The sequence below is a fragment of the Podarcis gaigeae genome (assembly GCF_964106915.1).
Source record: "Podarcis gaigeae genome assembly, chromosome: 3".
NCBI lineage: Eukaryota > Metazoa > Chordata > Lepidosauria > Squamata > Lacertidae > Podarcis > Podarcis gaigeae.
In genome coordinates this window covers 51,482,742-51,509,769 of record NC_139680.1, presented here as the reverse complement: position 1 = coordinate 51,509,769, position 27,028 = coordinate 51,482,742, and the positions used below count along the sequence as shown (strand labels likewise).

Below are 27,028 nucleotides of genomic sequence, written 5' to 3'. Positions count from 1 at the left end.
ATATTTAGGATGAACACATTCTCAAACTTGAGCTTTATCCTGAAAAGAAACACAGACTGTATTCCTTATGTTTTGCCAGTCTATGATCTGCTTAATTTCTAAAGGCAATGGAACCAGGGAATAGTAACAAGGCCAACAACTGGGAATAGTTTTCTCACTTGGCTGCCATATTCTTGCAAACACCGTCTGGAAAACTTTTGGGAGCAATCAGGGAACTAGAAGACAGCTGTCAGCTCACAGTGAGAAGTCTGCCTTGCATAATATCATTTTTTATTGTTGGAGAAATTGCCTGAGAAATAAACATGCCAGGTTTGCAAAAGTTAGAAAGTATTTTTAGGTCTGATATGAAACTGAAAATGGATCACTTTTTCAGTAGAAGAGATAAGCTTTTCTCTCTCATACTGAAATCAGTGGTGCTACAAAAGTGCATTGCATGGTGATAATAATAATCTGCTTAGCATTCTGCAGTATGATCCTCACCTTGTTTACTCAGAAATAAACCCTACCAAGTTCAAATGGGGCTTTCTCCCTGGTAAGCTTGTTTAGGATTGAAGCCCTTTTTGCAGAATGCTGTATAAGCTTGGGTTTGCCCTCACAACATAAAAAAAGTAGTATAAACACTGACAACTGGGAAACACAGGCCTGCGAGCGCTCCAGTTGAAGAACAGCCTTTACCAAAGGTGTCATGGGCTTTGAAGACACTCAAAGAAGAAGAAGAAGAGTTTGGATTTGATATCCCGCCTTTCACTCCCTTTAAGGAGTCTCAAAGTGGCTAACATTCTCATTTCCCTTCTTCCCCCACAACAAACACTCTGTGAGGTGAGTGGGGCTGAGAGAGTTCAGAGAAGTGTGACTGGCCCAAGGTCTCCCAGCAGCTGCATGTGGAGGAGCGGAGACGCGAACCCGGTTCCCCAGATTACGAGACTACCGCTCTTAACCACTACACCACACTGGCTCTCTCAAACTCAGGACACAAGGGAGAAACATGCTAAGAAGGCGGCAAGCTTGTCAAATCCACACCGTGATCAACTCCCACCCAGAAACCAATGTCCCCACTGTGGAAGGACATGTGAATCCACAGCCTCCACAGTCACTTATGGACTCACTGTTAAAACCATGTTTATGGAAGACAATCTTACTCTGCTACGAGTGATTGCCGAAGAAGAAGAAGAAGAAGAAGAAGAAGAAGAAGAAGAAGAAGAAGCAGCAGCAGCTAGGCAAGTCACAATGGCTGCAATCCCTGTACATATTTATCTGGGAATGCACCCCATTGATCTAAATGTATTTTATGTTATCATGTTGTGTTTTTATGTTGTGAACTACCCTGTGATCTTCAGATGAAGAGCAGTATACAAATTTAATTAATAATAATAATAATAATAATAATAATGGGATTTACTGTTGAACAGACATGTATAGGATTGTGTTGTATAATTCTGAGGACTGAGATTGATATGCAGTAATGTCAATAGCCACATAATTGCCCCGACCTGGCCACAGTGATCCATGCAACGGTCATCTCCAGGCTTGACTACTGTAATTCGCTCTATGCGGGGCTGCCCTTGAAGCTGTCCCAGAAACTCCAGCGGGTACAGAATGCTGCAGCGAGGCTCCTCACGGGGTCTCTGCCATGAGAACATATTCACCCAGTGCTTTTCAAGCTGCACTGGCTCCCGGGGGAGTACAGGGTCAGATTTAAGGTGCTGCTTTTGACCTTTAAAGCCCTTCACGGCCTAGGACCCTCATACCTACGGGACCGCCTCTCCTGGTATGCCCCACGGAGAGCCTCAAGGTCCATAAATAATAACACCCTAGTGGTCCCAGGCCCTAAAGAAGTTAGATTGGCTTCAACCAGAGCCAGGGCCTTTTCAACTCTGGCTCCGGCCTGGTGGAACGCTCTGCCTCATGAGACCAGGGCCCTGCAGGATCTGATTTCTTTCCGCAGGGCCTGTAAGACAGAGTTGTTCCGCCTGGCCTTTGGCTTGGAGCCAATTTGATTCCCTCCCTCTCTCTCTCTCTCTCTCTTTTTTTCTCCTCTTTCTTTCTTTTCCTTCTCCTGCGATGAGGCTACATTTTAATATTTTAATGTTCCATTATTTTAATGTTGTATTTTATTTTTGTTTTTAAGTTGTAATCATTCATCTTGTTTTTATTATTGCTTGTAAGCCGCTCTGAGCCCGGCCTTGGCTGGGGAGGGCGGGGTATAAATAAAAAATTATTATTATTATTATTATTATTATTATTATAATGAGCCACACAGAGGTTGATTTTAATCCAAAGGCCAAAGCTAAGTTCTTCCCTCAACCTTCCCTCAATGCCTTTGTTTTATTGCCTATGGCAATATAATTATAGGAGAAGCCAGGAAACAAGCCACAAAGTTAGCTCTGAAGGGCCTCCTCCTGATCTCATGCTTCATGGAAGAGGGTCACTGAATTATTTATGATTTGCAAAGCACCTTTAATTTTCAGCCTTCCACCTGTGCATGTATCTTAAGGTAAAGGTAAAGGTACCCCTGCCCGTACGGGCCAGTCTTGACAGACTCTGGGGTTGTGCGCCCATCTCACTTAAGAGGCCAGGGGCCAGCGCTGTCCGGAGACACTTCCGGGTCACGTGGACAGCGTGACAAAGCTGCATCTGGCGAGCCAGAGCCGCACACGGAAACGCCGTTTACCTTCCCGCTGGTAAGCGGTCCCTATTTATCTACTTGCACCCGGAGGTGCTTTCGAACTGCTAGGTTGGCAGGCGCTGGGACCGAGCAGCGGGAGTGCACCCCGCCGCAGGGATTCGAACCGCCGACCTTTCGATCGGCAAGTCCTAGGCGCTGAGGCTTTAACCCACAGCGCCACCGTGCATGTATCTTACCTGTCCAATAATCTCTAAATGACTCACTGCTAGATATCCAACATTTCCAACAATGGTGGTACAGTATTAAAAGATACAGCTCCTGAGAACAAGAAATTTAATTTCAAGAAGAATGCCTGCACTGGGCTTATCAAAATGAAATGTGTTTTAAAAAAATACTGTGAGGTAATACATACACAGAGGACCATCCCTACCATTTGTTAAGGCTGCCTCAGGCAGCAGAGGCTGAGGGAAAGGAAACAATGGTGAGGTGTTAGAGGACAGAGAGGAATGTGCCATGGGGTGGTTTGCCTTGCCCAAAGCTTGCCTGCTGCTCACCAACACAAGGGAGGACACTGGCCTCTAGTAAGTAAGTAAGTAAGTAAGTAAGTAAGTAAATTTTTATTTATACCCCACCTTCTGCAGCCAAGATGGGCTCAGGGTGGCTAACATCAAATATAAAATACATTAAAACACAACTGAACAATTGATTAAAATACAGCTTAAAAAATAGAATCAGGATAAAATTAAATGATTGCCCACGAATTACAACCATAGGGATCGGGAACCTCAAGTATTCATCAGGGCCAGCTATCTATGTTGGTCCCACATGAGCCGATAAAAGGGCCAAAGAGGTAACTTACAGGGTCCCATACAGGGGGGTCAAACTGGTCCCGGACCGAAGGCCAGGCGGAACAACTCCGTATTGCAGGCCCTGCGGAAAGATGTCAAGTAATAATAAAGTTGCCAGGCCGGTCAGCTTCTGTATATGAAATTGAGGTGTGAGGCTTGTTTTTTGCCTCGGGCAGTAAAACATCTTGGGCCAGTCCTGCATGCACAACTATAACCATTTTCTTTTTATTTAAATAATAAATAGCAAAATATTCTTACTAGCAAAAATTAGGCTGAAAATTGTGGTGCTTTTCATTTCAGCTTCCCCACTTCACTAGCAAACAGGAACAAGGTAAGTACTCTTCAAAATGGAGAATGAAGACTCTCCTCACATTTCTAATCACCATTGCTCTTTGCTGAGGCCCTTCCACTGATTAAAGACGTTTAGTTCGTTAATCATATTCCTTTTAACTGATTTAATCAAAGAGTAAGTACATTTAAAGAGATGTTCAAAATGCTTCAAATAATAAAACAAAAATGCTCTTCCGTCTCAGGGCCAAAGTTGACAAGAGCAGACCCTGTTGTCTGACAAGCATGACAAACAGCCAGTCTTCCTTCCAACACTGAAGCAGTAGAGGTGGGTGGGATCATCCAAGAAGTTGCTAGGAAGGAGAGGAATGCTTGGCATCTGGGTGGCGAAGGGTTCTGAAATGCCTCAGCCACACAGGGCCAAATCAGCAGTTCCATATAACCCTCACCCACCTGTCTAGCTTCCAAACAGAAAAAAAGGAAGAGGGGAAGAGTTGACACTGCTGTCTCAAGGCTCTCTATGCATCTTTGTGCAGCAAAACTCAACAGTGCACACTCCTGCCATCACTGTCCACCTTCAGGAAGACGTGGATGCTATCCGATGTGGGAGAAGCCAAAGGGGTGTCCTTCAGATGTGGTTGGACTGCAACTCCCATCATTCTTGGTCATTCACTTGTTCACCTGGACTGATGGGAGTTGGGAGTCCAGCAGTGTCTGAGAGGCACCACATTGACTGCATCTGATCTGATGGAATAGGTGCAGTTTCTTCTGTAGTTCTGCTGCAGAGATGGGGGTGGGGGAAAACACCCTACAAGCTTCTGCCAGCACACAGCTTTTCTAGGTTTCCCAGGATTGGCCACATTAAAACCAGTCTCTTGTGCTATGTTCCATTTTAAATTATATATTTTATATTGAAAGATGTTTAAGTCTTGTTGCTTGGGGTTTTGTTTTTTTAATCACACATTTTTACAAACGGCACCTAAAACCAAGCCCACTTTTCAACAATAAAATTAACACCCATCATATCCTAACCTGAAAACTCTCATATTAGCATTTAGAATTGTACAATGTAGTGGCGTATTTGTAGCTAATGTACTAATATTTGATTCAGCTGTTCTACCTTCTCCCACTCTGTAACACAAAGTGAAGATCTTCATTCTTCTTCTGTGTCAGAAATTAAAGTAGAATCCCCTCTTCTCCCACTTCCCCGAACAGCTGAAAGAAAAAGAGCTTCGCCTCCTTAGACAATCTCTAGTCAATTTTTAACGTCGTTCTGCTCTCTTATCGATTGCATTTCCCCCCTTGTCTGCCCTCTGGGCTTTTCAGAAAGAGGCGTCCCACTCTGTTTCTGTGTGATTTGCATAGACTGTTTTACTTCCTGGTACAGACGAAGCCTGTTCAGCAACTTACCTGGCAGAGGAAAACAGAGAGAGAGAGAGAAAAGGGAGGGGAAGAGAAGAAGTCCTAAGAGAAGGGTGGTCCTCTCTGCCTCCCTAGTCATCTTCTGGGGTCTAAGGTAAGTTCTCAAAGGTCCTTCCACCCCACTTCTTTATATATTTCTCACTAGCTGCTGACCCACTTTCTCTCATGTGGTTTGTTCTTCTCTGTCTGGGTGTGCTCTTCTTGGTTGCCAATTCTCTCCAGTAGCAAAAGGGCTGTGCTTAAGAGCTTTGGTGACCACTTTGCAGGTAGTTATATCCGATTATCAGTGGGGAAGACAAATATTTTGAGAACACAGAAAGTTTGCTTCTGTTGTCCTGTACATCTGCAGTACTGTCGTGGGGAAATGTCAGGCCTTGCTACAGCAGATCCTCACAGGTTGAGAGACCATGGCTGCGATTCTTCTGCTCCTCCGTATATGCAATGCAAAATGAGCTTACTTAAACATATGGGTGTGAGAAGTGTCGATCTCTGTATGGCTTCCAATTTGTAATGGATTTGGTATTTTCAAAAGGTGTGTTTTTACGGGGCTCAAAAGTGATTGCTACTAGTTAAATGGTTAAGCAAATTAGTAATGTTAGTGGATTTAGTTGTCAGAGATTAATAAATAATACAAGATAACAAATAGAAATACATTAATAAACAACACACACTTTTTATGGGAGAGGGACATTGTCACAGACCTATAGCTGAAGAAGGTTGTCGCTAGGGTTCCATGCCTTAGATTGCTAAATGTTTCTATGAAATATGCAGAACTGAGTGCTGTTGAAAGCAGAATAGTGAGATTGATGAATAGTTCTTTTGGACATGCGTCTTTTGTCCTGTACCCTTTTTAATTTAAGAAAAATGCTGTGACAAAAGCATATGAAGGCAAGTGTAATTCTCTTATTCCCTCTGCCTCCCCCCCCCCCTCTCTCTCTCTCTCTCTCTCTCTCACACACACACACACACACATATATATATATATATATATATATATATATATATATATATATATGCTTTCGTAGATTTTCACGGGTACAGGAATGCAGGTTTTGGTGTCCTCGGGTGTCTTCCCGTGTAAAAGTTGGGGTGTCTAGGCGACGTTTCGACGAGGTCTCACTCGTCATCTTCAGGCTGGTGCTTTCGGCTTCTTGTTACTGGAACAGAGCGGGATCTCAATGTTTGAGTTCCTATAAATACTGTAGAGGGGGTGTGGTGTCTAGCCTCCAATGTTCTGGGCAGAGAGGAAGTTCCCAGGCTAGTGTGCCTTTTCTTCTTTTGTTCCTTAATTACTTGAGAGATACCTTGAGTGATTTCTTGAGTGATATCCTGAGTACCACTTAGGTGGGTCATTAGGTGTGGATTAGTTGCTAAAGTCTTTGTGTCTTGACCAAATTGCTCTTTAACACGGAACATCACCACAAGAGAATAATCATGGAAGCCATCGAGATAGAGAAACACCCTCACAACATGAACAAGCGTGACGACACATCCCGCTTGCCAGACATCTGGAAATTAGCCCTCCCCACAAAAACTGACACCAGATCCAGAGGCACACAGAACGCCAACACCAATCAACCACACCAGACCCAAACCCAGACCCTCTCCACAGATGAATTACTGACACCATCCAGTAGCCAATCCATGGTGGCACCTCCGGATGCTGCACCCCCCTGCAATCCCTACACAGATCTGGCTGACACAAGCCACAAAACCACAGCTCGCCCCTACACACGAAGCCAAGCCAAAGCACAACTAAGTGCAATACAGCCATCTTCTCAGGAAAACTCTTCACAAAGTTCAAGAGGTCAAGACACAAAGACTTTAGCAACTAATCCACACCTAATGACCCACCTAAGTGGTACTCAGGATATCACTCAAGAAATCACTCAAGGTATCTCTCAAGTAATTAAGGAACAAAAGAAGAAAAGGCACACTAGCCTGGGAACTTCCTCTCTGCCCAGAACATTGGAGGCTAGACACCACACCCCCTCTACAGTATTTATAGGAACTCAAACATTGAGATCCCGCTCTGTTCCAGTAACAAGAAGCCGAAAGCACCAGCCTGAAGATGACGAGTGAGACCTCGTCGAAACGTCGCCTAGACACCCCAACTTTTACACGGGAAGACACCCGAGGACACCAAAACCTGCATATATATATATACTCAATAGTCTGCTTCCTCTCTTTTCTTCACATGCCTGAACCCTAGCTATGGGCCTGTCTTAAACAGCATGAAACTGAAGGCCTTTGAAGTGGGAGGAATTTACCTAGTACGCCATTCTTCACTGTGCATTCTTTCTCTTCCTGTCAGAAAAGGTTTAATCAAAAGCAGGCTGGTTTAGCGAGGCCTGTTCTTTGGAAATCTTGTAGGCCGACACAAGCCTTTAAGCAGGAAACTACACAGATTTCAAAAAATCTATGTGAAGAATTGTACTAAGCAGTGTGAATTTGGAACTGAGCATGAGAGTAAGATGTGATCTTTCTTAAATGCTGAATCTTATTATGTTGTGCATTTCAGCCATCAATATGAACTCATCCATGATAAATTATTAGCTAGTTATTAGCATCTGCTTCTCTTACTACTCATCTACCACATCTTGGAAGCCTGAATGACTGTTATCCATTGGCACAGTCATTTAGTTATCAACATTTCTGTGCCTCTTTCTTTTAGCTAAGGGGAAACTGCTCCCATGTTTCTAGTGTTTCCTAGTCCTTCAACCATGCTGACAGGCCAAATGTAAGACCGCCTCTCTGTCTGGGCCTTTTGCAACTCAGATTTGGAACAGCCTACTCACAAGAGCTTGAGTTTTCTGCCAAATCTCTCACTGAAGACCTCCAGAGCAATTTGCAGAAGGAATTTGTGTTGCATAATGTAGTTTTGACAAGGAAGGGAGAGAAAACATAAGAGTTAATAGATCCTAAATTTTGTTAATGCAGGCAATTTTGAGCTAGACTGTTCAAGAGTGTAAGTCAGTATAATGCAAAAACCTATGTTCCCATGCTTTCAAGTATCTGTGCATATGCACGCCTTGAACAGATGATCAGTGCTATAAGTTTTCATAGCAGTGTGCAGTGTGTAACTAAGACCGGGAAGACCCTGGGTCAAATCCCCACTTAGCCATGGAAAGCTCACTGGAGAACTTTGGGCCAGTCATGCTCTCTCAACTTAGTCTACCTCACAGGGTTGTTGTGAGGATAAAACAGGGAAGGGAAAGGACTGTGTATGCCACCTTGAGCTCCTTGAGGGAAAGGTGAGGTAGAAATGTCATAATAAATTAAATAAACCATAAAACCATAGAATTGCAGAGTTAGAAGGGACCACAAGGGTCATCTAGCCCAACCCCTTGCAGTGCAGGATACCTTTGCCTAAAGTGGCCTCAAACCCACGACCCTGAGGTTAAGAGTCTATTTTTTTTAACATTGGCACTGCAGCACTATTATTACTTCCCTGCCACGCTGATATATTCATTGTATATTCAGATGACTTGGGAAGTGGAGGGTTGAAGACCGTATTATAGACAGAGATGAGAGCTGTTCAAACCAGGATTGAATTACTTTTGCCCCAATCCTTTGGAAACAAAAGTCAGAATGAACTTTCCTCAAGCTGAGGATACAGTATGAAAATGTTCTCCTGGGTCTTTTTTATTCTCTTCCAACATCTCTGCAGTTACAATAAAATATCGTGACCATGAAGCAAAAAAGGAAACAAAAAACATTCATTTTAAAAATAAATTGCAGAGTGATTGTCTAGTTGCAGTGTCCATTTGATCTCACTTTCTGCTACTAATGGGTGCTTTTTTCTTTCCATGTATTTTTTTGGTTTTGCAGTCCTTTGGGAAAGGATGAGATTCAGCCTGATATTTTAGAGGTTAAAGGAGGAAGAGGGGGGACAGGATTGTTCTCTGACCTAGTCAGCAGATTTCCTATTGTATTTCATTTAGGAGTAGATTTTCATCATGCCTGTTTATGTTCCTCCAGAGAGAAATACATTTTTAAGTGATTAATTTACTACAGTTTAAAGGTTACTACAGTTTAAAGTCCACAGGACTCTAGGTATGTGCAGGCAGTTTTCAGTGGTTCCTCCTCAGCAGAAACTGAAGAAGTTAAATTGGATTTGTTTCAGTTTTAATATTGAACTTTTCCCTTTATGCAACTGCAAAATGAGTGAGGCTTGAAGGAACACATCAAATCAGCTCTACTGGAACACATTATTATTCTCCCAAACTTGGCAAGAAAAATTAACCATGAATAACATGTGCTTCCTCAAATTAAACCCACAGATTTTTGGACCAGAGAGCTGCACAGGTCAGAATGGAGAAACAAACACTCACTTGTTAGGATCCTAAGTCCTTTATGTTTTCCATCTGTGGGTAATAGCAGCTTTCGGAGGGCACTGGCTTGATTTGGGGCTAAAGTGCAAAGGCAAAGGCTTGCACCCTCCCTCTCCTGCATCACCTTCCAATCCAAATTTGTCACCAACTCCATACTTGGACATTCTGTGGCAAATTTATGTAACAAAATGCATATCTCTTAACTGTAACTAAAACTTCTAAGGGGTTTAACAAAGAATATTCTCACCTCTACCTAGTTTTATGTGTTTATTGCCTCCATAAAAGAGATGCAATATGGAATTGGAAATTGCTAATTTAGATAAGTCACAAGCTATGAAATTCAGGGTATTTTACCCATACACCCAGAGCCCAAATGGATGCTGTAAAATGAAAATTCAGGAGAGCTAAAGTAGGAAGTCCTTAACAAGTATTAACTCTTGGTTCTGAAGTGTTGTATCATGGAGGCCAGTGTCAAACTAAAAACATTTTGAGTAGCAGGGGGATTTATTAATATTTGTGTATCAGAGACCCTAAAAAGCATGAAAGGTCCTTTGGGAAGGTGTAATAGCTAGAATGGAACAGGGAAGAGTTGCTATTTTATAAATAAAATCATAGTGAAAAAAGACGTGGGATGTGTTGGAGACAGTCACAAACAATATATTGCATAAATGAATCTTTTATTAACCTATTATTACCAGAGCCCACTTTTAAGAAAAAAAATAGACCAGAACACCAGGTTCTAAGGATCCAAACCAACACAGCATCTATGGTACAGAAGACTAGATAGGAATGCTGCCACGAGACTAAGAATCCATATTGAGAGATCAATGTGATCAAAAGTTTAGCTCTGATCCTCAGCTATGATATTTTTGTCTTCCCCTGCGCAGTTGCATCTGCAGTTGGTACATCTATCGACGGATTTCTTAAAAAATATTGAAATGGCGTCCCTAACAGGTTAGTATTTTTGCTCCACAACTATGCAGAGTTAATTTAATTCTTCAAAAGCCATTCAACCAGTGATGATAAAATGCATCGTAATCTCTTGGCTGTCTAATCACGAATCACATCAGAGATGGGTAAACAGTGTGCTGCTTGCTGTGAAAAATTTACCTTGAAAGAATGCCAAATGCCTTCCAACACTGGCATAAAAACACACATCTCACCTGGAGACAGGAGCAATGGGTTGGGTATGAAACAAAAAGATTGGGGGTGAGGGGCCACTCAATGTGGCTTGTGCCCAACTTAATTCTGCTTGTAGGTATCTGAACATAGAATCATAGAATTGTAGCTGGAAGGGATCATCTAGTCCAGGGGTTAGTAAACTTTTTCAGGAGAGGGCTGGTCCACTGTCCCTCAGACCTTGTGGGGGGGCCAGACCCACCCTCTCCCAAAAGCACACACCCCCCGGAAGGACCCCCCTCTCTGAAAAGGACGCCGCAGCTGCCACCTAATATTCGGCAGCGTTGTCGTCCTCTGCCTCGGCCAGGGATCCGCAGGACGCAGAGCCCAAGCCGCTGGCCTGGGCGGTGGAGGCAGCCTCCCCGCCACCACTGCTTCCTCCCACTTGGCTCTTGGCCATATGTGGCCACCTCAGTGGGAAGGAAGGGGCATCACCCAGAGGCACCTGCAGCTTCAGATTGGCTGCAGAAGCCACGCCAGCGTCACAGAAGTCGATCCCCGTGCGGCAAGGCCTCCGTGCCAGGCCGGTTTAGCACAAGGACTGACCGAGCGGGTGGCAAGGTTCGCAGGCCAGATTAATGGGCCCGGTGGACCACACCCAGCCACCATGCCTTAGTTTGCCAACCCCTGATCTAATTCAACTTCCTGCAATGCAGGAATATCCAGCTGTCCCATATGGTCTGCTGGTATGCCCCACGGAAGACCTTACGGTCCGCAAATAATAGCATATTGGAGGTCCTGGGCTTCAAGGAGATTAGACTGGCCTCAACCAGGGCCAAGGCCTTTTCAGCTGTGGCCCCGGCCTGGTGGAATGCTCTATCACAAGAGACCAGGGCCCTACGAGATCTGACATCTTTCCGCAGGGCCTGCAAGACGGAGCTGTTCTGCCAGGCCTTTGGCTAAGGTCCAGTCTGACTTCCCCTTCTCCTTATAAGAACTTGCATGAAAGTGGCCCCCCAACTTTTCTCACAGGCTCATACAAGATCAGTATAAACAGTTAGGCCTGGTGAGCATTCAAGGTCCACATCCCTAATTTGCAGGTTGCCATCGTATTGGATTTCACTTTGATTCTGATTTGATTTTAGGATGTATTTTAATTGTTTGTTTTTATAGTAATATGTTATATATTTGATGTTAGCCGCTCTGAGCCCGGTTTTGGCCGGGGAGGGCAGGGTATAAATAAATTTAGTAGTACTAGTAGTAGTAGTAGTAGTAGTAGTAGTAGTATGGGGATTGAACCTGCAACCTTGACATTATCAGCACCATGTTCTAACCAACTGAGCTATCCAAGTTGTTCACAAGATCAAACATCTTTGCTTGTATTTTATGCATAACAAATCAATAGACACCTTATACTGTATTTCTTTTCTATTTTTAGGTGCTGCGATGGGTCGAAGTATACCAGTTGAACATGATGAAACTGGAGATTGGTCTCCATTTCCAGAGCATTCACTGGAAGAGGCTTTGGACCCTTCTGGTGAAAATATAGAGAACTTGGTGCCCATAGGATCTTATCCATCTCAAATGGCTTCTCATTCATTGACTAGGCAATCATGTTTCTGCAAGCACCTTAATCGTGTGGATTGTAATAATGGTGATCTGGAAGCATCTAACCGCAATCACCTGCAACGATGCCTGGATTCTAGAAGGGAGATACCTCCTGGTCCATTCACTGAATCAACAGCTTCATCAGAACTTCATATTTTATCTATAGACAAAAGGAACCAGCTGCTGAGGTCTAGGCCTTTAGCTGATTCTCCTGACACTGGACACAATTCTAGTGGTCTGCAACAAAGCTCATCTGACATTTACCAAAATTCATCTGGTGAAAGTCAGGAGAATGCAAATCTAAACCAAACTCAATGTAATAGACCACCAATAGACCTACGAACAGAAGATGCAGGATATGATTCTCAGCCTCTGGATCTTATGGGCATCAGGCAGCTAGAACCTCCATTGCCACTTACTTCCGTGTTTAACCTCCAAGACCTTCCAAGGCCTCTGATGTCCAGAGAGTTACCACAGATGGACCCTCAGCCATATCCTGTGTTCCCGCAACTGGCCCATCCTTCCCCACAATCTCAGTGGCATCCTAGATACTACATTCCTGGGGATTTACGTTGCCAGAATCCATGTAAGTTAACTGGTCAGGTATTCAGAATACTTTTTTTCCTAAGTAGCTTAGAGAATTTTGCACAGTTTTTCCAACTATATTTAATCATAAGAAACGTGTGCTTCTGGCTTCTAGCATTTCTTGCCATCCACTTTTATGTTTGCAGTTCTTAGCTATACTAGTGGCCTCATAAAGGCTGGGGATTCCATTCAACAAATCAGCTGCAGAGTTCAGATGTTTACACTTCTGAACGAGAAATCTCTGCTAATCTAATCCTCACATTTTGTGATCTGGCACTTGCTTTTCTCTACTATAACTTCCTGTCCTGATAATATTATATTTCCCTTTTTCATTCTTTAATCACTTCCATCATTTTTCTCCTTCCTTTCTGCCAGAATTTGAAGATTCAATAGTTTTCTCTCCTATTATCAACTTGCTAAAACTAGACTAAAAGTATGCATCAACTCTGTATGTACCCAAAATTACAAGGCAAATCAGGGTGATTTCTGATTGCACCATTAAATGCCTTCTCCTATGGAGAGATCTCTAACATATCCCCAAAAATCTGTGGTGGGAAGTGTCTACCCTCCACCAGCACTGACCCTTGGAGTAACAAGGGCCTTACTCGGGTGACATTTCCTCCACCAACCCAGTCCTTCCTGGCAATTAATGCTAACTTTCCAGCCCTCCTTCCCCTGAGCAAATCAATGTAGACATTTCTTTCCCTCAACACCCCTGCCTTCCCTCAGTTCCCAGGTTCATGCTGTACTGCAGAAATTGTAATGTCTGTGCTTAGGGGAGGAAACTTGAAAGGTGCCCTGCTCCTGCATTAAAACCCCTATGGGTATCTGCCTACAGTTTATCAGGCTCCACACTCTGGAGGGGCTGCAAGTTTCATTCACTTCTGTGAAAAGTTATAGCTGTTTTTAGATTCCCCATTATTGTGAATTTACCCACCTCACTATTCCTCATCTTCCCTGGGGGTCTTATGGCTTTTATAGCCATCTCCCAGTGTTGTTACCTGACAGATATTTGGATGCCGTGTCCTTTTTCGTGCCATCCCTGCATTCTGGCACCCTGATGCTTCCAACTAGAAGCAATCCCACCACGTGCCCATACTGTGCCACGTTCTTGCGCAAAGCTGCACTAGGTTACAGACACTTCAGGTTACAGACTCCGCTAACCCTGAAATAGTACCTCGGGTTAAGAACTTTACTTCAGGATGAGAACAGAAATTGTGCGGCGGCGCAGCGGCAGTGGGAGGCTCCATTAGCTAAAGTGGTACTTCGGGTTAAGAACAGTTTCAGGTTAAGAATGGACCTCTGGAACGAATTAATTTCTTAACCCGAGGTACCACTGTATTCAAAAAGATATAAATGATAATTAGGAGGATAGCTGAAAATGCACAGGAATCCCCAGGCCTGGGACAGTCTGGTTCATCATGCCTTTCCATGAAGTGTTCAAAGTTTGAGCCACTATCACATCAGATTTGATCACCCCACTTTCCATGCTAAGAAGGGAAACCTAGAACATAGAGTAAAGACAAAAATTACTTGCTAAATGGACCCAGACTACACCGCCCCCTCATTTCTCACCCTGTTAAATATATACTAGCTTAACAGTGCTACTTGAACAACACTTTCTTTAAAACATGAGCCATTATGTAATTTGAGCCATATTGCAAGAGCCTCCCCCCACCCCACAAAAACCCCAAACCAACATACTTGTTCAGAGCTGGAGGCAGTATTTTGCTTACTAACTTCCTATCTTCTACGAGGCATAAAATGGCTTCCTGACAGCTTTTCACATTTCCAATGATTACTGGGCAATCATCGCTCACAATAGGGTTTTGTACTTAATGTGTTCTAATGTGCACCTTCTAGACAGAAACAATCTAGTGTGCTGTGCTCCCAGGCAGCCATCTAGCCAGGGCATCTGCTCTCTCATATTCATAATAGACTCAGCACTGCATTTCAGCTGCATTCTCTCAATTATAATGCCTTCTGAAATGAATGTTACTTTTGAAAGGGAGTTCCTAGTATTCAAATCACAGGTATGTGATTGCTGGAGGTGAAACCAGCTCATATTCCCATGGAAGGAAGGGCAAGATAAATTGCTGGAGCTGGAGCATTCCTAGTTCTTGCATTTCCGTCACGAGTCTTGTAGCTTTTTGAGTTTATGATCACACCAAAGTGAAGCACTTTGAGACTTTGTTCATTTCAATGAGTTAACATGGCGTCTAAGGCTGTAATCCTCCCCACACTGATCTACAAGTAAGCCTCATTTATTTATTCGTTTATTTCCAACATTTGTTTCCCACTTTTCTATAACTCATAATCTGACTGGATTATAGTAATCAATCAAAAAATCAAGTGCTTCCTTTGCTGTCAATATGCAAAGGGTTGCCCTGTTCCTCTATCCTATTCATTAGTTTGCTGAAAGAGTGCTTAATTTGGCCAGGTGTTTTCTTAAAATCTAAAACCATAAGAAAACCATGAAAAATACAAAACACACTCTATCTACAACTAACCAATTTTAAGACTATTGATTTCAGTGGGACAGTGAAGCACATACTTAAATCCCTAGTAGAAATGCTTGACTTTGGCTGAATTGCCCCCAAGGTTTTCAAGGAGAGAAACCTGATTGCACTGTGAACTTAAACAAAAACAACCCTCCAGTATTGATGCTCATAATTTTATTTCACACCATTTTAGTCTGTTCACAACACTGGCAATTTTCTTAATTGTCAAGATTCTCAATTCCAAATCTGCCATATCTTCCAGAGTGAGGCAACATACTGCTAACCTTTTCTGAAAGTAAAAAAGTGGATCATTCCCATTAGGTATACTGTGAACCTATTCCCATCACTCAACTAGTGAAGCGAACTTTACGGCCTGCCACTACATCGCGGGCATCACCTTCAGCAAATTGGAAGTTCTGCTTAAAGTGACAGAGACCATTTTCTAGTACACAATTTCATGCTTAAGCCTATCGATTCTAGTTGGTGCAATGTGCTAAACTTGTAGTTTGATCATATTCATTAGCTGTTTTGTTAAATTCTGTTGTTCAAAGGTGACTTAACTATGCAGTGGCTCAAATTTTCCTTTTCTACTCTTAGATGGGCAAACACGCTACCAACACTTCCCACATCCACCTCAACCACGGCTTCCTGCTCCTGGCCCTTGTGTAAGAGCCATCCATCCTGGCCGGCAAATAATCCCAAATTATTCCAGTCCTCCTTCTCCTAAATGTAATGAAGAAAGGCTTCCTGAGAGAGAGAGCTCTTCTGGAGAATTTAAAAGATTGTAGTAAGTTTGTCCTGAGATTCACTGGGAAATTGCAGCAGCAAGAAGCTGGCAGAAGCAAGACAGAGGCTGTCTTGACTGTGGCAGTGGTGCTATTGGTATGCATTAGGTGTTGTTTTAACTGTGGCAGCTGAAGTAGGTCTAAACAGCCTTCCCCATTCATATGCCTTTCCAACATTTTGGACTACAGCTCCCATAATCCCTGATCACTGACTGTGCTGGACCTGGTATAAAGGCCTGGGTGATTAACAGTACCAGACTGCTTTTATATCACATAGAGAGAGTTTTTCAGAATGCCGAGTACGTTTATCTCTTTTTTGCTACATTTATAACCCAGTTTTTGGCTAATGCACAGCAGGAACTTTGCAATTTAAGATATTAGAGCAAGCAAAATTAAAAGCTAAAATAATGAATTCTTTTAGACCTCTGGTGGTCTCTTCGAGGGCTAGTGGCACATGCTCCCTGCCCTGGGCTTATTGTGGGGCTCGTGGATCTTTAAGCAGCCTCTGGAAAGATGCTGGAGGGCCTCCTAGAGAGACTCTCTTAGGCTATTTGTGATCTCTTCAGGAGCTGACAGCATGAGATCAGTCATGCATTGAGCCACCTTTTTATTGCTAAAGTGACTTTTTCATAAAAGAAAAATTTTCTCATTAAAAACAGGCCTCACGCATGTGCTGTTAGAATCAGCAGCTTTTAACATTTTATAATGACTCTTCATGTTTTTCCTAGTGGCCAGTTTCAGAACCAACTACTGCATGGTGGAGCATCATCCAAGGCTTATGGCGCTCATGAGGACATCTATAGGTGCCCTTCTGATTCCATGGCTCAGCCTAATGGCCCACCATGCCCTGCTGCCATCCCAAGGCTTCCAAGTAATTTTGCAGTCAGGGGAACACTGAGGACAAGTAATTTGCCAGAAGAGCTGCGTAAGTCCCCCCCCCCCCGCCATGTTTGGAAAATTGTGTATAAAGCCATAGTATTGGTTAGTGAAGAAAGTGGATGGTCCAGTCCTAGCAGAATCATGCATACATAGAACCACACTCTCCTGCTGATCACAGCAACTTCTAGTGCTGCCTCAGCCTAACAGCAGATAACACCAGGGCATGGCCTTTTAAAATTGGTATCTTCTAGTTGTCCTGGAAGTGGATCTTTTTCACCAGAAGCCCAGCTATAACCTTAAAGGGCCTGAAACTAAGCCTGAGGTTCTTGCTACTCCCCATGTCCTTGATTTAACCACATCCACATTTTGGGGTTCAAAGTAGCATGCAGTTCAAAGTGTTAAGCAGGCACCATGCTTAACAGACACCATGTTCTCACCATGGAGAACAGACAGCTAGAAGGATTAGGAGGAAGTGCCTGGAGGAGGAAGTGACATTTTCATGGCTTATAACAGTCGTATTTATGAACTTTCAATTTTTTAATGTTAGGGTCCAGGAATCATTAGGTGGTTGGAGAAGGAGCATTTTCCATTGAAAGTGTCATATACTCTGAGGGTTTCTGCTTTTCAGAGCAGGGACATGGGACAAATTAAAGGTATTCTAGAGGTCTCTAATGGAGATGCCTAGCATGATCACAAGACACTGAGCCAGTTCAGCTCCATTGTACAAATAATAATCAATCCAGTCAGATGGGTGGAGTATAAGTAATAAATTATTATGACTATTATCTAAACCAAACAAGATAGAGCTTATTGTCTTCTCTGTGCTAGTATAACAAAGAAAAGGCAAGTGCTTTTTTTCTAGTACTTTGAACAATACTTTGATCATCTCTCTTAGGTAAAGTTTTCATAACCTACTCTGTGGACACAGCTGAGGAGGTCATGAAATTTGTGAACTTTTTGTTTGTAAATGGATTTCAGACAGCTGTAAGTACTCTATTCTGGAAGGGTGTTTCCCTTTGCTGGAATTCAATCAAGAATGTATATCTTTAAAGCTTTGTCTTCCTTTTTAATGTTCCTGCCTGCGCTGATGAATCTTGTATGCAGGGGCATGTACTCAAACCCTAAATATATGAATAAGGGGGGAAGAGGCTTAAGTGGTGTATTTGAAATTCCAACACAAAGTTTATGTAATACACTAAGTGGAGTAAGGTTGTACTGGCAATCCTTTGGAACATTGAAACTGTTTCTACATCACCTGTACAACACAAGCTTATGCAGTTTTGCTTGGAAGCAAGTCACACTGTGTTCAATAGGGCTTCAGGGCAAGTGTGGATAGGGTTGTATTTTCCCTCAAGGTCACTGAAGGAGTTCAAGGTTAAACAGGGGTCTAAACTTTGCATCACAGCCGAAACCCCAGGCAGTGAACTGTCTTGGAATACAAGAATCCTACACAACAGCACAGGGGACAAGATGGAATGACCTCACAAACTCTGAATAATGCTTCTTTTTTCTAGAGGGGGAAAGGTGTGATTCTTTGCCACTTTTGACAAACGGGGGTTCAATCTTGCAGAATACTAGGCAAGGTGATATGGAGCCATGGCTCAGTGTTGCTAAAGACCATGGAGGGGAAGGCAGATGGTGGAAATTGAAACAAAGGATTGGATGGAATCAGAGGAGGACAGTACAGAGTCAATAATGCAGTAGTACAGAAGAACATTTTTGAAGCAGGAGGAGGAGCAGGAGGTCCAGAACAAAACCATTAAAATACACTGAAAGTGTATACGGTTTTTGCAGAATACACCTGCTGTCAAAGACCCATCTGGAGTCGGCCTCAGGTGACAGAAGGGGAAAATAATTAGCTGAGGTCCCTGGAGATTCCTTGTCAGCTGTGATATTGCTAGCAGAAACTTACCAAGCTGCAGAAATGCCCTGGCTCTTTGTGAATAGAGAGCCTTGTTAGACTATGTACACTTGCACCTCAACTTTTGAACTGGGAAACTACACATTGAGGGTAGAACCATATTATGCCTTCAAAACACATCCAATAAACATTTAAAGAGCATGGCTTCCCCCAAAGCATCCTGGGAACTGTAGTTTAAGGTTGCAGGGAATCGTAGCTTTGTGAAGAATAAACTAAACTTCCCAGGATTCTTTGAGGGAAGTCATATGCCTTCAATATGCATCGGAGATACTTTGTGAATCTTCTTTGTATTGATGGAAATATTTGCCTCTGCACACAGAGCTGAAGAAATGTTAATATTTTCCCGTTCTTATAGATTGATATATTTGAGGACACAGTTCGAGGTATTGACATTATCAAGTGGATGGAACGCTACCTGAGTGATGTAAGTAAAGGGGAGGGGAGGTGGTTCTTGTGCAAGCATTTTCCACAGGCAGCTCAAAGACAGTTTTGGGCATAGGAAGCTCAACGGCAATCCTTAAGGAATCAGTCCTTAAGACAATACTGGTAAGAACCCACAGACTGAAACAGAAGCATCTCCTGCCCCCCTTGTGACTTAATTATTCATGTTGTTCCTACCCTTGCCTCCCCACCCATTCTGTCTGATTTAAAATGTGAGCCTTCTAAGATAGGAGAACTTGGCTTTCATAGATCTGTAAAATGCCTGTGTTAGCCACATATTTATTTGTTTAGGTTTTTAAATGTTGCATGCAGAAGCAAAAACATTTGTGTTTTTAGCTTATAAATGCATAACAAAATAAAATAAACACATCAGGCCTTTTCAAGCATTCCAAACAAATGCATGGGGAAGGAGGGGGGCTTATGCCAGCCATGCCCCAACATCCTTGTGGGTGCACTTTCTATGTCCATTGCACACCCCACCCCAATCTTCTCAGGAAGTCTGAAAAAAGTTTGCAAACACTTTCTATTTCCAGATTTCCTCATGATAGGGAGCCCATGCATTTTGGAACCCTGTTTGACATAGAGGCTTTGCATAGAAGATACTGCTAAGTATTTTAGGATCACAAACGAAAGAGCACAATCCTAAGCATATCTGCTCAGAGGTTAAGTTCTACTGAATTTAGGGAGGCTTGCTCCTGGCAAAATGGGGTTTAGGCTTGCAGTCTAAAGCACTTGGGGAAGGAGGACCTACATAAGATTAAAAGAACTGTTGACAAGCTGTGTGCATTCCACAATGACATTGTGTTAGTGCTAAGTGTACAGCTGAAGGCAGAATTGTGCCTTCGCTTTAATTATTTAAAAATAAACAAGTTCTTTCCAGGGGCCCCAAATCGTGAAAACAGGCTCAAAAATGTTTCAGCAAGGTGAATTGGCTGCTCATGGGTGGGTGGGTGTATGAACAAAATTCAGTTAAAATCCTCATTATACCTCTTCAAATGAAAAGTAAAACTTAATCAAGACACAATCTGAAGCTGGTGGGGCACAGCTGCTACGCTAGCTTCCCAGCAGTGAGCCATTACTGCTTACCTGGACGGGGAGGTGGCAGAAATGACAGCATGGCGACTCACCTGCCAAGAAGCTGGTGTTGTGTCTCTGTCCCACCTGGCAAACTGCTTCTGGACACAGCAATTAAAGCAGAGACTGAAAAAACTCTTACGGGTTCTTTTTAAAAATCACCAGTGGTGAGGGTGGGCATATTAACTTCCTGTAGAAGGGCATTCTGTAAATATGGGAACCTCACTGAAAAGGCCATGTCCTTAGTTGCTGTTCATCTTCTTAGTGGACCAGGCAGTAGGGCCTATGGGGCTGATCTTCATGCTCAGGCAGGCTTGTTGTCAGGAGCTGCAGTCTGGGGCAGGTCAGCAATAAAACAATAAAGCACTTGATGTCAGTGAAGTTAACTATTTATTAAAAAAAATAAAATAGCTCAGTCCTAGTGATCCAGCCAACTCTTCCGAGTAGGTCTTGCCTCAACGGGGCATTTGTGAGGACTGAAGGTCCCTGCCTCCCCTCTGCTCTCTAAGGCTCCTCCCCCGGTTCCTTCCCCAGCAGCCTAAGGCTCCTTCATCTTGTCTCTCATTGCTCTACCGTCTTCATTCCTCTGTGAGTTCTGAGAGAGCAGGAGGTGGGAAGCTGGTCAAAGCAGGAGGGGGAGAGTTCCTGGATTCTTATGCAGCCTGCCTCATTTCTGTCTCCTGGTCCCCATCCTCTCCAGCCTCTGCTTCCACCTGAGTCTGGACTGCCTGCTGCCACAGCCTCTTCCTGTTCACTAAACCCTGTTGCCTCTTCAGCTTCCGACACCTCCTCCTCCCCGTGTGCTCCCTCTTTTTCCTCTGACCACATATTGTTGTCCCACCACCAATCCCCTGCTCTGAGCCCTCTTCTTACTGGGGGTTCCCTTGCCTTTAGGTCATCCTAAATGGTTTAGAACTTTAAAAGACGAAACCAGCACTTTATATTCGGTCTGGAAACAAACAGGCAGGCAGCATAACCAGAAGAGAATAGGTACAAAACAGAAACAAAAGTAAGGATATTTATTAATGGTCACAATTTTATAGAGGTCACAAATCATGGTCTATTTGAGCAGAGAATTCAGATTCTCCTGAAATAGGGGACATATTCTACTAGAAAGAGTGATAGTTTCAATTAATAAACAGTAATGGTGCATTGTTTACGCATACATTATTTTTAGATTTATGTTTCTGGAAGATAACCTGGTCAATGCTAAAATGTATTTTTTTCCCCTCTCCATTTTAAAGTATGTTAAAATTTACTAGTGGAGAGAGAGCGCCTGGAAATCTGGTATGAGGAAATACAGTGTGCAGAGATTAGTTTTGCTTCATTGCCAAAATGCACTGGATTGTCTTATGCTTCCAGAGAACATCAGATCACGTATAATACAAACTGGCAGGTTTCCAAGCTGCTCTGCCCAACCACACTGCATTTTACAATTTCATAAAAGCGTCTTTCTCCCTGACAGAAGACAGTGATGATAATCATAGCAATCAGTCCAAAATACAAACAGGATGTTGAAGGGGCTGAATCCCAGCTGGACAAGGATGAGCATGGCTTACATACTAAGTATATCCACAGGATGGTAAGTGAGGACATGTGCTTGCCGTTTCAAAAGAGTTCTGCAGCTTCCCTTCGCCCAAATAACTGCCCTTTGTGTCTTGTCCTTCATCAGTCCTGCAGTTAAGTGCCGCTTTGTTGGTGTTCCCTGTTAGTACTGAGTGTTTTTTAGAAGCAGTGCTACTTGCGACTGCTCAGAAGTTCTGTTTGAGATAAATGTATATGACTAGCTGCTTGACTTTCTTTATGGCTTTTGCAGCCTGTTTAAATCCCTTTATACCCTTTCCCCAAGTCCCTTAATATGAGCTTATCTCATGCCTGCACTTCCTCATACAGATTCACTCCAGAAAGAGATGGGAATCCACAAACAACAGTAAATCTGACTGCCTGACCTATGAAAATAAGCATGGGGCAGGCGGGGAAGGAAATTCCCATCTGAGCTAGTGTATTCTCTGTCTCCGTGCATTTGATCTGCTCTCCCTTATGGCCCTCCCATTGCCACAGAAACTCAGTTTGCTCACACCCTCACAAAGTCTCTCTAGAGTTTCTTCTGATCGGATCAAATAAGCTGCCAAAAAGTTGGTTCCTCTTTCAGCTGGGAGATAAGTACAGTATTAAGTAAAAGAACATCCACCAGTGAATCAGACTTCTTCACGTGACACAAAAACATAGAGCCAGACTGTGAAAAAGAAGCACAAGTCTTGTTAGGGAAAGGCATAATTTCTTCAAACATTGTTACAATGAACACTCCTAACAGGAGAAAAAGCTTCCTGATTTAGAATCATAGAATTGTAGAGTTGGAAGGGACCCCACGGATCATCTAGTCCAACTCCCTGCAATGCAGGAATATGTATGTGGCCTGTATGTGCCACAATATGTATGTGGCCTGTATATGTATTGAACCCGCAACCTTGGCATTATCAGCACCATGCTGTAACCAACTGAGCTGGGCAGAAGTTTCAATAGTGTCTGTGGACTTTATCCAACATGAGTCCACTTTGATTAGAACCAATGTAATTAATGGGCATTACTAACTCAGGTCCATTAATTTCAGTCTACTGTACTGTATAATGCAGCTGGATAGAACCTAGTGAGTTTCTTCCTTCCAACATTGCTTTGCATCAACATAGGATCATTTTTGATGGGCTGTATATAAATCAATCAATCAACCAACCAACCAACCAAAAGGCACAGTTCAGCAAAAGCAATGTAAGCCTAAGTCATATTCCACTGCTTTCAGTAGGACTTAGTCGTGATTAGTTATGGCTGGTGGTTTAAGATTAACCAGACTCTTCACCCAGATACCCAACTGGTATTTGCGATATCTAAAATTTGTGGTATCTATGTCTTGGCAGCACACAAGGGACAGCGGGGAGCTCAGATCCTGATACAATTTCTGAGCTATAAGTCAAGCACCCCTTTCTTTTCTTCATGATACTCATTTGAAACATGGGAAGTAGCTTGGAGAACCAACTTACAAGCCTAGTGTCACAGGTTTCACCAAAGCCTAGGAAACACCTGTGTGCACAGCAGGTCCTGAGCATCAGTTGTTACTAATCCAGGCTCATTTCAGACCAGAGATGGACTGTATGGGGCTCGGAAATCAAGCTGAATTGAATTAGGACAGGGGGGAATTAAACCCCTAAGCTGGTCAAAAGTCCAGGTTATTTCAGAAATCAAATACAATTCTATTCTGTATTGTTGTCAACAAAACACAAGTTCTGTAGTAAGGAACTGATTTTCTTTTTTATATTCTTTAAAACACAGAGAGAGAGATTTAGATATCATTTCCTAGTATACCTAAACAGCAGATGAGAAAATACAATTCAACATAGTGTTAGGGGTCTTCAGTCAAGAATATGCATCAATGGGTTGCCTGCACACTGCGACACATGTACTTGCAATGTGAAGGTGAGGGGGAAAGGGGAACGAGACACAGTTCTGCCACCTCCAAATATGTGACTGGCATTGTCAAGATTTGAGAATGCTGAGCAGGGCAGGGCATGTAGTTTCTGATGTGGTGTAAGAAACAGCTGGCACTACCCTGATGCTTCTGAAATTCAGTGCAGAAGGAGAGGCCTACACTAACAGGCTTGCACATGTGAAGCATAACCACTGGATTCAGGAAATGTGATACAGCAGACAAGTTGAGTAGGAATGGGCTGGAGGATAAGAATGCATAATTCTTACAATTATATTTGGGCTAATGTTGTTTTTCATATTTTAGATGCAAATTGAGTTTATACAGCAAGGAAGCATGAACTTTAGATTCATTCCTGTGCTTTTCCCAAATGCAAAAAAGGTAAAGAAAAATGATTAATCATGCTATTTTTATTTCTTTTTACAACCCGAGACAAAAACCTTCAAAAGCCCTTTTTGAATGTTGAATAAAATCATGTTAGTATTTCAAGTGGCACCTTAGACAAATGCTTCATAACATTTTTAGATAAAGGTCTAGTTTGATTTCAGTAGTATGCTTTTTATTCAGTGTGACTGGCACAATTTATCCTGTTTTGATGGAATATACCCATTGTTTCTATTTCCCCTCTTTGAACTTATATATGAGGTAGCTTTGAACCCCTCTGCTCAATATAGTACCAAACACCTGTTTGATGAGCAGCTGTGGAGAGACCTTACATGCAGTTGTGTTCATGCAGCCTGCTGGTCCTGTCAAAGATAGGTAGCAATCTCACAGCAGCCTTTAGAAAAGGAACAGAGCAAACTGCCTTTGTCCCCATCTTTGTACCATACCGGGAAATCTCACAACCAAGTATCAACTCTTTCCCAATTTCCTCTTCCCAAATCCCACTGAGATGATCAGGCTGTAGGAATGCTGTTTTCTCCAACCATTTGCATTAGTGGGGATCCACTGCCGGGGGGGGAGGGTCAGCAGTCTCCTCAAGTGTGATTACGTGAGAAGATATCACTTACTACAAGATCCTCTTTCTCCATGGAACTTTGCTTGCCTCCTTGGGGTGCCTTGGTGAGGACACTTGGAGGGGAGGTTCTGCTATAAATGAATGTGGTGATGTAAAATAATTTCCATTGTCCCTCAGTTTGAAGGCTGGGGAGTGCATTTTGGGACTATGTCTACTTTATGTCAGTTAAAGAGCATTAAAACTAAGTGATGGTTAATGCCACAATGTGCTGACAGCAATGTTTCACACAGGTGATTTCTACAATGACTTATTCAAATTGCACCATAAGCTGAGAGGGGACCCAAAGCATGACTAATTGCTTGTGTTTTGGCAAAGGCTCTTAAGAAAGGGAGGGAGGGGAAGGTATATGCCTGTGACTGTGGTGCCTTCAGGCATCACAGGTGAAATACAGAACGGAAATACAGAACAGAAATACAGAACGGCTGAAATACAAAGCTGAAATACAGAACGGAATTTAATATAGCTGCCTTCCACCCTCCCTCCCCCACAGGAGCATGTGCCTACCTGGCTTCAGAACACTCACATCTACAATTGGCCTCAAAATAAAAAGAACATTCTGTTGCGGTTGCTGAGAGAAGAGGAATATGTTGCTCCTCCGATAGGACCTTTGCCCACTCTCCAGGTTGTGCCTTTATGAATGTCCATTAAAGTGCATATGAAGCAATCGTTGTATAACTGTTGGCTCGCAGCCAGGGTTTTCCTGGCTTCCCCTTCTAGGGTGATGAACAGCATGTGCACACAGACACACACACTAGAATTGTCTTGGGTTAATACAAGCCCATGTGTTTTATTCTGAATGTTTCCTTTTGCAACTGATCAGGCACGTTGCTTCCCTGGCAATATTTAAACAAACTGCAAATGGAAAGAACGTCTCATCGCTTTGTCTTCTAGCAACTTGCTTTCGAAGTCTGCAGCACAGCCAGTTAGTACAGTGAGTGGCACTGTAATAATCAAAACAATTGCATTCCTGTTTCCTCTGGGTTCCTTTTATTATTGGCCAGCTGTTCTTGCATTGTGCAATGGTCTCCTGCAGTCATTTCATATACACAATAAAACTATGGTCTTTCGTATGGATTGCTATCGTTCTCACTGTAGAGAAAGACACGAGTGTTTCAACAGTTTAATTGTGGGTAAACACAGACATTAACCCCCCCCCAAGGTTAATGGGTCTGTGTTTGTGTGTGTGTAATCTTTTTCATACATCATGGAGTTTTCTTTGCTGGTTTGGCTGTGAACCATAGCATAATGATTTTATGCTGGATTCGGGCAGCATAAACTGTTAAACGCAGGTCAAGCACCATCTGTGCTCTATTTGAATACCCTACCACTTATTAGGGTAGAGCTGCACATTACACTTGACATGTGGCTACTCCCCCAAACAGCATCCTCTAATGTCAGTCTCCCCTATTACATGCAGAATTGCTTATCCTGTGACATGACAACTCCATGAACTGCATTTCTTTACCAGTGTCAGCTGGGGATACTGTATGTAAACCTGAGGGATCTTTATTGAGAAGGCAGCTATTGACATGGGTGGAGGACAGTTAAAGGCTACATTCCCTGTTCAACAAGTGATGGAAGCTTACCCAACCCACCGCAAGCCTAATAGAAGCATGAGGGTTTTTTTTTCAGGATTGCAACTGGGATGATAAGGCTTAAAGCTCACCTCCCTGTGTGTTGTGGTACTGATCAAACTCAGGGTTCCATAACTATTGCTCATTACAAAAATAAATAAATAAACAAACACCACCTATGACTGATTTAGCATTCTGAGTAGTTCTGCCCTTAGACTGTAACCTGCGACATATTGGGAAGTAAGTTCAACTGAAGCTGACAGAACTTCATTCTGAATAAAGCTGAACATGGAATAGGTTGGAAAAAGTTTACTGCTGGTTTGACTTAATTAAAACTAGTGTGAAAGGGGAAAGGAGGCCCGATAGTATAGATTATGAAAATGAGTCTCAGAACATGCCAGGAGTTGAAGAAGAAATATTACCATATATTTGCTGCCCAAATCCATTATGTTTCCATGTAAATAACAACATAACAAATGAGATAAGCGCTCAGTTAGTTAATGAGTACATTAAGGCTGCCATTCTTA

General features: G+C 42.9%; 1 protein-coding gene across 3 annotated transcripts; it reads left to right on the top strand.

Moving 5' to 3' along the window:
• The first annotated feature begins 5,130 nt into the window (after positions 1-5,130).
• Positions 5,131-25,997, top strand: TRAF3IP2 (TRAF3 interacting protein 2). 3 transcript variants are annotated; one of them, XM_083731304.1, is made up of 10 exons: positions 5,131-5,278; positions 10,406-10,472; positions 12,076-12,831; positions 15,929-16,118; positions 16,845-17,041; positions 17,891-17,979; positions 19,272-19,340; positions 21,897-22,013; positions 24,216-24,290; positions 25,418-25,997. In XM_083731304.1, the coding sequence occupies exons 2-10, from the start codon at positions 10,457-10,459 to the stop codon at positions 25,562-25,564; spliced, it is 1,656 nt and encodes a 551-aa protein (XP_083587430.1). In that variant the 5' UTR covers positions 5,131-5,278; positions 10,406-10,456; the 3' UTR covers positions 25,565-25,997. The 3 variants fall into 3 exon arrangements, with proteins under 3 accessions (XP_083587430.1, XP_083587431.1, XP_083587429.1); XM_083731305.1 differs by lacking the exon at positions 5,131-5,278 and adding an exon at positions 7,864-9,492; XM_083731303.1 differs by lacking the exon at positions 5,131-5,278 and having other exon boundaries at positions 10,364-10,472.
• The last annotated feature ends 1,031 nt before the right edge of the window (positions 25,998-27,028 follow it).

What these genes read in the sequence shown, in the direction of transcription:
- TRAF3IP2 (XM_083731303.1), top strand. Translation starts at nt 10,379, where the DNA reads ATGATATTTTTGTCTTCCCCTGCGCAGTTGCATCTGCAGTTGGTACAT. An exon ending in GGAGAATTTAAAAGATTGTA is followed by an intron (nt 16,119 to 16,844) that starts GTAAGTTTGTCC and finishes TGTTTTTCCTAG; the next exon opens with TGGCCAGTTTCAGAACCAAC. An exon ending in TGGAACGCTACCTGAGTGAT is followed by an intron (nt 19,341 to 21,896) that starts GTAAGTAAAGGG and finishes TCTCCCTGACAG; the next exon opens with AAGACAGTGATGATAATCAT.